Source organism: Psammomys obesus, unplaced genomic scaffold (genome assembly GCF_907164565.1).
Source record: "Psammomys obesus unplaced genomic scaffold, mPsaObe1.curated_primary_1811, whole genome shotgun sequence".
In the NCBI taxonomy this organism is placed as follows: domain Eukaryota; kingdom Metazoa; phylum Chordata; class Mammalia; order Rodentia; family Muridae; genus Psammomys; species Psammomys obesus.
The window spans coordinates 26002192-26014720 of record NW_026596040.1 but is presented as its reverse complement, the minus strand read 5'-3'; the positions used below and the strand labels follow the sequence as shown (position 1 = coordinate 26014720).

The 12529-nt window shown below is 45.8% G+C and overlaps 1 protein-coding gene across 7 annotated transcripts in view; it reads right to left on the bottom strand.

Annotated features, from left to right (window-relative positions):
* Positions 1 to 12529, bottom strand: part of Nedd4l (NEDD4 like E3 ubiquitin protein ligase) — a 313579-nt gene that overhangs the window by 51064 nt on the left and 249986 nt on the right. For 5 of the 7 annotated variants that reach the window (XM_055622704.1, XM_055622705.1, XM_055622710.1 and 2 more), the window contains 5 exons: positions 8581 to 8642; positions 8340 to 8442; positions 6132 to 6298; positions 2135 to 2270; positions 911 to 1087 (listed from right to left, as the gene is read on the bottom strand). In XM_055622704.1, the coding sequence (XP_055478679.1) occupies positions 911 to 1087; positions 2135 to 2270; positions 6132 to 6298; positions 8340 to 8442; positions 8581 to 8642 (645 nt within the window). The remainder of the gene's footprint in view (positions 1 to 910; positions 1088 to 2134; positions 2271 to 6131; positions 6299 to 8339; positions 8443 to 8580; positions 8643 to 12529) is intronic. The other 2 variants (XM_055622708.1, XM_055622707.1) reach the window with 2 other exon arrangements.

The window sequence follows — 12529 nt, the reverse complement described above, 5'->3', positions numbered from 1 at the left end:
GTACACATACGAGAATGTTCTGTGGGTTTCCCCTGTAGTTTTGCAATGTCAAATGCCAAGCTCCTTGTGTCTGACTTCATTCCTTCTCACTTATCTGACACTTCTGGAAAGCATTTCTCGAGAACCCAGGTTAAGAGTCTTGATGTCAGAGCCATGGTTTCATACTTTTTCTCTTCAGAGCTCACATACTGGGTGTCTGGGTATCCTCTACCTCATCATCAAGCTTTGCCAGGGACAATCACTTATGTAATGGAAAGGTGAGTAGGGTGTGAGTTTAGAAGATTGGTTGGAAGGCTCTACGGCTCCCGATTCTCAACAGGAAAACCACCTTTATGAGGAACATACTATTCTCATGAGCCTTTTGGATGGGAAAGAAATCCTACAAGTTTAAAGCTAGGAATTAAAAAAAAAAATCATAGAATCTTAATCCTTTGAAATTTTTACAGACAAGAAAGAGCTGGTGATATGCCACTTCTTTCTAAAACAAAAAAAAAATGTTTACCTGCCAGGGCTAACCTTCATACAGGCCTGCCTCCCCTACGGAAGAGTTACTCTGGGGAACCTGGGCTGACTGGGAGGAGAAGACCCTTGGCCAGTGGCTTTCAATCTTCCTATTGTTAGAGACCTTTTATAAAGTCCCTCAGATTGTGGTGACCCCCAAACATAAAAATTATTTCACCGCTACTTCATAACTGGACTATTTTGCTGCTATTCTAAATCCTAATGTAAATATCTGAGATGCGGGATTTCTGGTATGTGACCCCTGTGAAAGGGTGGCTTCACCCCCAAGTGGAGGGCAACCTGCAAATTGAGAACCACAGCCCTTAGCTATTATCTGCACCAAGAGTCTCCTGAGGCAACAAGGAAGGACTGACCACTACTCAGCTTGTTTAATAGGACCGTGACTTACAATCAGAGAGCTGAACTGTTCCCCATTGGAGTCTGGAGTGATCTGCAACCTTCTGCTCAGTTCTTCAGACAGCTCCTGGGGGCTGGTCCGAGACACTGGGGAGGCAGGAGGTGGGGGCAGGGCCAGGCTGAGAGAGTCCCCTGCCATGTTCACTTCCTCGGAAATGGTCTCCCAAGGCTTTGGAGGAATCAGACACTAGGGTGAGTACTAGGAACTGGGGATTTTACCTGTCTTCCCCGCAATAAAACACACAACTTCCACAACCACCAGGGTAACTGTAACTAGCACCTACTTAGCCTGAGGTACAGAATCCTGAGGATAGGCACGGTCCCAACTAACAGACTGGGAAACTTCACTGAGAGCAACTTGTTGACACAAGCAGTCAACTGAGGGGCATGGCCACAGTGTGAAGAAGGAGGCCGGTGTGGCCACAGCATGAAGAAGGAGGCGGGCCCGGTGGCCACAATTTTACTCCTGTGGATACACACTCTGCCTGGGGCGGCTTTTTGCCAGCCTCTGTTACAAATGGAGTAGAAACACCTCAAGAATTTACAAGGAATTTTCATGTAGCTGCTCTTGAAGAACACTCAGTGAGTCTACTCTGGAACCACTAACTTGGCTGTTCTAATACCGGTCACTGCAACATTTTGTGAATGGCCTTCCTAACACAAGTCAAACTGAAGGTCAGAGTCATCAAGTTGAGGTTACCTCTGCTTCGTTGCTTAATTCATCTCCTTTCTCAGTATGCACGGTTAGGTATTTATAAAAGATAGTTATGAATATTCCTATTAACTCAGACTTGTACACTTTTTGGTTGGTAACCCCTCCTAAGATGTCACGCAGTTCATTAGAAACCTGCCCACGACTCTCAAAAAGTGACAGAGTGCACTGAATTCCTCAAAAAAGACAACGTTAGTGTTGCTTCATGAGAGTGGTTATATCCTGGGGAAAACCAATCACTCAGCGAAAACACGTAAGATTTTCAAAGCAGAAATAATGTTCCTCGGGTTATAGTTCTACAAGTCGCTGGACATGACAAAACATGGGTTCCCAAGCAATTTTCTAGGTTAATTAATACTCAGATGTGAATCAATTAGTTATGAGGCCACCATCTTCACATTCAATACCCATTCACTGGGAGGAAAAAACAGGATACAGAATCACCCCAGGGCATCCTGGGAAGACGGAGCTACTTCAGCTCAACAACATCTCTGGCCATCATACCTCAGGGCCCTCTCCACCGCCTTCGGAGGCCTCGGGCTCCAAATCTTCACTGATGTGCCTGCGGGAGCGGAAGCGCCGGTGTGCAGCCTCCTGGTTGATCTGCCGGATGTTATTGTCTGACTCGGAGGACACGTCCCTGAAAGGTGGGTGGGTGGAGGGGTATGAGAAGAGAAGGGGTGGAAGGGGTGTTCAGAAGTAGTCCTCCAACAGTCTAAGCCTCACTGTGGGCAACACTCTAACACCTCATCGTCAAACAAGGACACAGAGCTACCAAATACGGGAACTCTTCCATCGCTTTCTGGGCTCCGCCACACTTCAGTCTCACCCTAAGCCCACAAAAGCAGCTTCAGTGATTTTTGAACTGGAGTTGTACAAGGGTTAGAGCATCTTTCAGACACACCTTTACACAGCCATCCCACTGCACCCCGGGGGATGGGCTGCACAGCCCTCTCTATCCCCACAGATTCATTTCGAAATCCTACACGCTCAGTCCCTAATGCAGAATGGTGTTGTTTGTTTGTATAGGACACACACACAACTTCCTGCATGGTTTAAATCCCCGTTAGGTGATGTACAATGCCTCACACAGTGAGAACAGTGTACAAACAACTTTACTGCACTGCCTAGGAAGGAAGATGAGGACAAACCACTGCTCAGGCTCAGCACAGGCCTAACATTTTCCTCAACAGTTTTGGTCTGGGTCGGCTCAACCCACAGGTGTGTGGATGCGGTGAGGAGGGAGAGACGTCCATCCCTCAAGCTGCGCTTCAGTATTTAAGAGAGAAGAGAAATCCACGTCCCTCAGTGACAAACTCAGTCTGTGACAAACCAGTCCTCTGGAAGGAAGCGACAATCAAGCTCACACATGCAGTCTGTCAGCAGGTCCCTCCTGGGTCTAGCCAGCAGTGACAAAGCAGCTAAGCTGGGTCACCAGCAGCTGAGTGAGGGCTACCAACAGCACACACTCAAGGCTGACATCCCAAGGGGAGGCCTCCTGAGCTGCGTGACTTACTTTCTGCGGCTCTCTGTTTCATTCTGACAAATGACCTCATATTGCAGCCCCCTTCCCCAACAACCCACCTCTAAGAATCCACATGAACAGCAGGAGCTGACCTCCCAAATGAGCCTGGACTTGAAGACCATGGTGCGGCCACACCCTGCTTATTTGTTTTGTCACATGAGGTTTTTAAGTTACGACCCGAGTTAAGAACTCATCCTTCAAAACAACTCAATCGACTGCATCTTAAAAACATTTTGCATGTGTGATAGTGATGGCCCTTTGCGGGGAAGCAAGCAGCTGGCTGTTTCTGAAGTGTAAGTCTAAACGTTCTTCAGAGACACTTACAAGCATGTTCGATCCGAACGCACTCAGGTCGTCAGGCCTGTGAGGAAAAGGCCTTTATTCTCTGAGCCATCTTGGCCTCCCCTTTGCCTTAACACATATGATGTAATGATGACCCAAACCACAGAGATACGACTAGGAAACTGGGAGGTTTCTGAGGTGATGAGTATTTTATAATCAAAAGCTTAATACGAGCATTTCCGCTTACAAGGTTTTATCTTAAAGAATGGTATTTCTTCATTTTTAAAAAAATTGTAATTTTTATAGTAAAATATAGTTTGCATCTAACTAGCACTAAGAACAGATGTAAAATGAGGTGTTTAAAAGGCCACTGAGAACTGAGAAGGTGCGGTGACCCCACTGGACACCTTCTGTAGTAATGGCCCAGACAGTACACCAAATCATGTGCCTCAGATCACTTCCCGAAGTGGCTCCTTTTGGCCAATCATTCATTTAAAACTGTATTTTTCGGAGCTCCTAAATCTGGTGCCAGGCATAAAGATCAGTGAGTAAGAGATCACGATATCCCAGTATTTTCCTATTTGTCCTACCCAAGGCTGATCAGATCTGAAATCCTAGCCCTGGAGAGGCTGAATTAAAGTGTGAGGTCAGCCTGGGCTACAGAGTGAGAACCTGTCAGAAACAAACAAATACCCCCCACCCACCCAACCCAACACATAGAAAACACAGTTTCAGGCAAACAGGAGGGTGGGTGGTTATGCCTCGTGCTGTGACAGAGAAAGCACAGGCTACAAGGAGATGGTAGGCGAGAAGGGCCTGGCACCATACTTTCACCTGTGGGAAGGGCTTCGTATTTGCTGTTTTGGGAAGGTACATGAGCCATAGGAGCTGGCAACAAGAGAAAGTAAGCAGAAAGCAGCTGTGATGAGACTCCTAGAGGCACTGCATGTTTAACTAACTGTGGGATGTCTGTCAAGAGACAGGGATGCAGAACTCCCACAGGACATCCTAAGTGCAAGGGAGAGCAGGGACAAAATGTTCAGAAGGTTCAGCTTTGGGACATAAGTCTACAGAAAGCTGGGCAAGAATCTGAGCCACTGAAGTAGGTAGTTACATAACCCAAACGCTCCTGCCTCACCTCAGTGTTGGGATTGCAAGCCTGTTTGTCTTCATGTCTGCCCACTGAGGGAGGGAATTCTTTGTTTACCTAGAACTGTAGTTCTCAAACCCCTTTGGGTATCAAATGACCCTTTCACAGGGGTCACATATAGGTATCAGATATTTATGTTATGATTCATAAAAGCATAAAATTAGTTATGAAGTAGCAACGAAAATAATTTTATGATTTGGGGGTCACTGCAACATGAGGAGCTGTATGAAAAGGTTGAACTATTTATTAGGAAGGCTGAGAACCGCTGACCTAGAACCTGATTAATCACTGCTGATTGACACTACAACATCCTCAGATACAGTGTACTCTTAACTAACATATCTTTCCACAATTTAATTTTTCTCTGAAGGGTGCTGCAACATTCTAGAAAAAAATACCCTGAATTATGAAAAAAAAATTTTTAACCTAAAAGCAAAAGATAACTCTTTTGGAGGTAACTCTTGGGCTTTTGGCCAAGTCAAGTAATGCTAAGGAGAGATAATTGAAATCCATAAACTACAGAGGGCATCAAGGGGATACTGTGGAAAGTGAGTTCTGCTGATCAAACTGTTTTCTTGCCCTTGAGATCTGCTTTACACGAAAGAAGCCATACTTATGTAACTGACATCTTGATAGATCTGGGTTAAGTATACACCTGTGAAACCATCACCAAGTCTCACTGATGACGTACTTTAGATACATGGCAAGTGCTGTCTCAGGACTCGCCTCATTAGCCACTGGACCCATTTCCCCTTCAAATAAAGACTTCCACATGCATGGTGCTGATCAGTAAAGGTGAACTATCCCAGCTGCTGCTCCGAGGCTCCCAATGCCCAAGGCTCCCTCTCCTCTCATCTCGGGAACGCTGCCACATCAGTAAAGTTTTGCTGCTCACCGTGCTTTAACAAAAAGCTACTTCAAAATCTTTCTTAAAAACAGCAATTGAAGTTTAACCAGGATTTATTTATTTGCTATCATCAGAACAAAAATTACTAAGGGAACAGGCATCAACCGCCTTGCTCTCTCAAAGCTAGTAGGGTGTTGAAATAAACAGTAATTACTAATGTTGACTTTTGCAAATCTCCTATGCATTTCTAAATTTACCAAGGCAGTGATACTTAAATTTTCTGAAAAGTAAATAAAATAAAAATAAACGAAGCTTCTGTGACTTTATCAAATGATGTGAAAGAATAAAAATGCAAAGCACGAAAGTCAAGCCAATCTGTCTCTGGTTTCCATCCTGGGACCTTCAGGAGAGGAAGCTGAGGAAGAGGACAGCGAGATGATTGGCGAACCAAAGAGGAGTCTAGGAAAAGCACATTTTGCTAACCCTGGAAGAGGCACGGCACAACTCCAGTCTCACTGCAAAAGGCAATAAATATGGCACAGGGCAGCAGTCTCTCCTTTCGCATACACGCAGGCACGTTCCCCCTGCTCACACTCACGCACGGATGTGCACACACGCTCCCAAACTTTGTCCCGGAGTTGCCACCCGTTGCTGTGCAGGCTGAGACACAGCCTCCCTGCCACCTGGCGGTACTCACATCAAACTGGGCCGGTGCCACTGCGTGCTCCTGTTGTTGTGGTTGACATAGTAAGTGCGGCCCAAATTGTCCACTTTCTCTTCCCACCCCGGTGGCAGGGGAGGGGGAGGGAGCTCCTCCTGGTGCTGGGAAGCTGAGTCGTTTGAGTCGACAACTTCCCACCCGTGCTGTGGAGGAAAGTCAGTGGGAGGTCATGAGTCTGGGCTCCAGATCTTGGGAAAAGACAACCCCAGCGTGACATCCTCTGCCTCACTCTGTGTCTTGTAATGGTTTCCTGTGTCACACTGAGGTAGGGTCCCTCTCAAAGGGAGACAAAAACCAATTCAGGGTCTCAAAACTCATTTGAGCAATGGCCAGTTAAGCAGGAAGCTCCCCCATCTGGATACTCCATTTACTTTCTTTTCATTTTGAGAACATCTGTTTATTTGAGTACATGTGTTCAGACGCAAGCTCATGTGTGCATACGTGGCACATGTGTAGAGGTCGGAGGACACCTTGCATGGTTCAAGTCTCCTTCTACCATGTGGGTTTGATGGATCTGATCAGTTTGGACAGAAGGTGCACTAGCCTGCTGCGCCATCTTGCCGGCCCTGTTCAGTTTCTTAAGTCACGTCATGAATCTGTATACTTCGTTAGTTTTTCTGACTCAGTGGCCTCTAGGGCTGCACCAAGCACACGCCACAGCTGTCACAGCTGTCGTTCTTTCAGCACCCCCATGAAGTAGGCGTGTGCATTTGAAAAGAAAGCATGCTACAGGTTGCAGGCATAGGGACGGGGCTATTGGTCTCCAAGGAGGATGGCCTAGGGCTGGTGTGAGAGGGGATAAAGCCTCACCCCCGGGGTGTCACAGTTGTGAGCCAGGCGTTGTCTAGAAACTGCTGCTGTTACTCAGGCTCTGCACAAACAGACTGCATGGTGCCAGAATCAGAGTTACACTATTCCGACACATACCTTAGGCATTAAGTATTGCTTTCCTAACATCCCCTGGTAAAGCCAGCAGAAAATCAACAGATTCACTGGTTACTGCACTTGGAAGACAAGAAGAGTGTAAAAAAATTCCTTGGAATTCCCACAGCAATCGGTTGATTCGCTTGGGAAGTCTCAACCTCCAACATGGCCTGCCACCCACTTCAGCCCCTGTCACGTGCCTAGAGCTGTGGAAACCTAGAGTGAAAACACTGCTGGGAAATGTGGCCTCTTGGTTGAAGGGGGTTTGTTCAACTTGTCTGCCATGCATTATTCAAGTAGCACAGATGTGGGGACAGCTGCAAACAGATGTGAAAACACACAGGGAGGCACTATTCAATGGGGGCTTTCAGAGCAAGATGAGAACTGGGCTAACAGGACAGCACTGTCCACGGCACATGCTGACATGGTACAGCACCCAAAGTACAGACATGTGACCAGCAAGTGAGGAGTTCACTGTGTCAGGTAGAGGACAGAGAGGAACACTCTTCTGAATGGCTAATTGCAACATGGCATTTCCCAAGGAGGGCTCTGCAATGCATGCTGTTACCTGTGGACTAAGCGAATCAGAGATGGGAAGAGTTTCTAAGTCACCCCATCTACTCTATAGCAGCTGCAAGTGCTAAAAGGAACCCGAAAAGAATCGAGAAGTCCAAAGCAGCAGTGGGGGTGGGGTTTCCGGCAGTGGGGCTGTCCTTACGTTGCTCTGAAACACTCTCCTTAGGCTCCTGCATTTGAGCACGCTGCTGGTGCCGGATAAGGTTGTGGAACTTTTAGAAGGTAGAGATTTGCTAGAGGAAGTGGGTCTCAGGGGGCAGGCTTGTGGATTTACAGCTGTACCCCGCTTCCTGTCCACTTTGTGCCTCCCGACTGGGACACAGCCTCACCAGCTGCTTCACGCTCCTGCTTCCACGACCGCCCCACCTCGATGAACTTCATGGTCTGAAATGGGAGCTTTTCCTCCTCCTTACGCGGCCTCGGTAGGGCATTCTGCAACAGTAGCTAGACACGGAGCTAACACTAAGGAGCTGCCTCTCCTATTATTAGTGTTATGACACAAAATGGGAATTTCACTTCTGCTAAAACAATCACACAGTAGAGGACTTTCACAGACAAACTCAGGGGTGAATTTGTATTTATGTTTACAGACATCCACTTCCTTCAATGACCGAGTCTCAAAGTGTAAGGCAAGTGAGGGGCAAGCCGGAAAGAGGCCGGGCCTGCTGATTTCTCTCCTCGTACCTCCATGTCGTCCCTCTGATCGCCGTTTTCATCGTCCTGACCTCCATTTTTCGGCATGTAGGCCATTTTCAACCGCAAGAACCCCTTGACTCGAGATTTGTGACTGCGGACAGGAAGAAAACCAGTTTTGAGGGATATGGCTTGTTTCCAGCCTTCCTGTTTAAGCTGTTTGCTCAGCCTGTCCTCAGAGAAACCAGCACTGCAGACACACCCCAACCCGACACCCACCCGCAAGCCTCACCTTCTAGGTCGCAAGAGAAAATCCTTAAATGTGTAGGGTCTCTCCATGGTTGGGTCTTCTGTCTACGGGAAGAAGAAAATAAGTTAGCCGAAAAGCAATATTTGTAACTATTCCGTGTTTCTGACACACTCATCAGGAATATGGAGGCCATAATTTTAGCACATGGCAAAGGTTAAAAAAAAAAAAAAAGAGCAGGCCCCTTAACAGGTGTGACTAATTAAATATCTGTGAGGCCCACAGAAGCTCGTCTATTCAAGGGCCACTAGATGTCACCATCTTCATGAGGTTCTGGTAGTCAAGAGCAAATGACAAAATTATAGCCAAGTGCAATTTCTAACTGTAGGGTGTGCCCTCAATCTCCCGGAGTCCACCGACTTTGGAAAACTGGCGGTCAGTGACGTCTCATTATCCTCCTGACTCAAGAAGCCTAAACGCAGAATTCGAGGCCTAGCTTTGAAATGTAACTTCATTACTCCCTTTAAAACATCAAGTCGTCAGCCTAAAAGAATTGGTAACATCTCCCATGGAAAGCATCAAGGGAGTTTCCACCCTCCCTGGGCTTATTTCATGAAGCTGTGAGTGAAACTGGGGTGTGGTCCTTATGACACAAACCAGGATTCAACTGGAAAGAGAAAAACCCAACTGAGGAGTTGCCCCCATCATCAGATCAACTTTTGGGCATGTCTGCCTGATATTTCTTTGATTAATGATTGCTGTGAGAGGACCCAGCCCACTGTGGGAAATGCCATCCCTGGGCAGGTGGTCTTAGGTTATGTAAGAAAGCAAGTTTGGCAGCTTCCTCCCTGGTCTCTGTTTCAGTTCCTGCCCCAGGTTCCTGCCCTGGGTTCCTACCCTGGATTCCTTCCATGACAAACCTTTCCCTTCCAAGTTGCTTTTGGTCACTCTGTTTACCACAACAACAGAGGAGCAGCCAATAGCACAGGATGTATGTGCATTCCATAAAAAATTGGGATTCGTCTTATTGTGCAAAACTGGTTGGTGAATAAAGCAGGAAGGTGGGAAAATCTGAACCACTATTTAAAAAATGTTATATGTAGTCAAACCTGAAATACTCAACCTTAAGTGCAATCCAAAATATTTGCTTTTATAGGAAGAGAGGCAAACCATAATACAATGATGTATTATGTTGAGAGAATGAAGAGAGAAAATATGTGTATACATTTGAAATACTCTCAGTTTATATCCTTCCTTCCTGATGGCTTCCTAGTCTCTTATTTCCTGGCTTTTTACTGTGGTGCTGTACTTACTGTGTGTGTTGCTGTGTGCTGGCCAAAGACAACCTTGGGCACTGTTCTCTTTTCCTCTTTCACTGGCCTGACACATGATTAGGCTAGTGTGGCTGATCAAAAACCCCGGGGATCATAAGTCTCAGCACCCGCTTTGATAATCTGCAGGGCAGACCTTTCAGAGGTCCTCTGTGGCAGGTTCCTAACTTGTTTCCTGTTTTCTTCTTTTTCTGATGTCCATCCTCTTTGCCTTTTGGGATGGGAATTGAACATTTTAGTCAGAGTCCCCCCTCTTGATTAGTTTCTTTAGATGTTCAGATTTTAGTAGGTTTATCCTATATTATATGTCTATATGAGTGAGTATATACCATGTGTGTCTTTCTGCTTCTGGGACAGCTCACTCAGGATGATCCTTTCCGGTTCCCACCATTTACCTGAAAATTTCATTAGTGCATGGAATCTTATGAAAGAAGTGGGAAATAGTAAGATCTGGAGAGGACAGGAACTCCACAAGGAGAACAACAGAACCAGAAAATTTGAACACATTGGTCTTTCCAGAGATTCATACTCCAACTAAGTACCAGGCATGGAGATAACCTAGAACCCCTGCACAGATGTGGCCCACGGCAGTTCGGTGTCCAATTGGGTTCCATAGTAATGGGAAGAGGGACTGCCTCTGACATAAACTGATTGGCCTGCTCTTTGATCACCTCCCCGAGGGGGGAGCAGCCTTACCAGGCCACAGAAGAAGACAATGCAGCTGCTCCTGATAAGATCTTATAGACTAAGATCAGAAGGAAGGAGAGAGGGACCTCCCCTATCAGTGGACTTGGGGAAGGGCATACGTGAAGAAGGGGGAGGGAAGGTAGAATTAGGAGGGGAGGGTTTATGGGGGGATACAAAGAGAATAAAGTGTAATTAATAAAAGTTAAAAACCAAAACAAAACCCGGGAATCTTCCTGTCTGCTTTGCCACTGCTAGAACCGTAGACATATATACCGTAATGCTTCCCACTTATTGTACCTCCCTAACCCACCACACTTCCTCTCTTTCTTTCTCTCTCTCTGTTTTCGGAGACAGGGTTTCTCTGTGTAGTGACTATCCTGGGCTCACTTTATAGACCAGGTTGGCTTTGAACTCATAGCCTGCTTCTGCCTCCTGAATCCTGGCTAGGATTAAAGGCGTGTGCCACCATGCCTTTAATCCCATGCTAAGTTCTATCTCTCTTAAGAAACAAACTCCTAAAACTAAACCAACCAACCAAAGAAACAAAATTCCCAAACAAAAAAATACCAAATTAAACTAAACCAAACCAAAATAATACACAAAAAAATAATGAATCTCTATTGGCCAACTACTCCTGGGTATGGGGATTGCCCTAGAGCATGGTTGTTGTAACCAGTATTATTCCATTGGAGAAAATGGATTTTCCCTTTCCCCGTAGGTATCAATTGCAAATAACTACTTGGTTAAGGATGGGACTCTGCTTCTAAGTCCCCTTTCCATGTTGGGACTATTTCTTCTGGCTTGAACTTGTGCAGATCTTTTGCATGCTGTCACCCTGTAAGTTCTTAGGTGTGTTGGTCCTGTTGGGTCTGGAAGACACTGTTTTCATAGGGGTCCTAGGGATTGAACTCCAGCTACTTCTGTTTTCAGTTTACCTTCTGAGCCAACAAACTTTGCTTTATTCTTACTACAATGAAATGAAAAGTCCTTCCAATAACCTGTCAGCTATGTGGCCAGGCTTTGCACCTCAGTGTAAATAGTCTTTTTGACAATGCCTCATACTCCAAGCCTTTGCCATCTGATGAACAGATCATTTCTAACCTAGAGTCCATCACTGACAGGTCCTCCTGCCTACCAGTCAGTCAACTCTGGGTGGCTCTAATGATGTCTTTTTGCCCTCAAAGCCACTATGACCTGTTTTACCCTGTGTCATATCCCTCTGCTAATCTGTTTCTTACCACTACGTAAAAGCATTTTCTGGCTTATTAATTTACCATCCTTACTTCTAGGAAATGAGCCCATGAGATCAGAACTTGAACTTTCTCACCACTGATTGCTAGGGTCAATAAAGTAAATACAGGCACAAATAGTTGATAAATTCACTTGAGCTATAAAAACTGAGTCCTAAAAATTAACTTTCACTTAGGAGACTCAGTCAGTGTATTCTTGGATTGTCTTAAGGGAGGTAATAAGTCAAACTTATTGACCTTTGGGGAATATTTTCTCTACAAAATTTTCTAATACATATCACTTACAGTGCAAAACTTGGTAATCAGGGATATTATTGTTGGAGCCAGTGACATGGTTCAGCAAGTATAAAGATGCTGTCAAGCCTGAAGACTTTAGTTAGATTCCAGGAATCTGCTTGATGAAAGTGAAGAACCAACTCTCAAAACTTGTTCTCCGACTTCTACATGTACACACACACACACACACACACACACACACACACACACACACGCGCGCGCGCGCGCGCGCACGTACACGTATACGTCAAAAACCTATTGAAAAGGAATACTAACGTTGACAACACTTCCTTTTCTTATTCATTTGATAAAAAAGCAATCAGTATGAAGGAAAAGACGTATGACATCCAGAGCGCCTGCCCTAAGGGTTGTAGCTGTATGGAAGGGTCTGCCACAGCAACAACGAACTAGACTCCAGCGGAGAACAAATTCAGCTGTGTATGGAGTCAA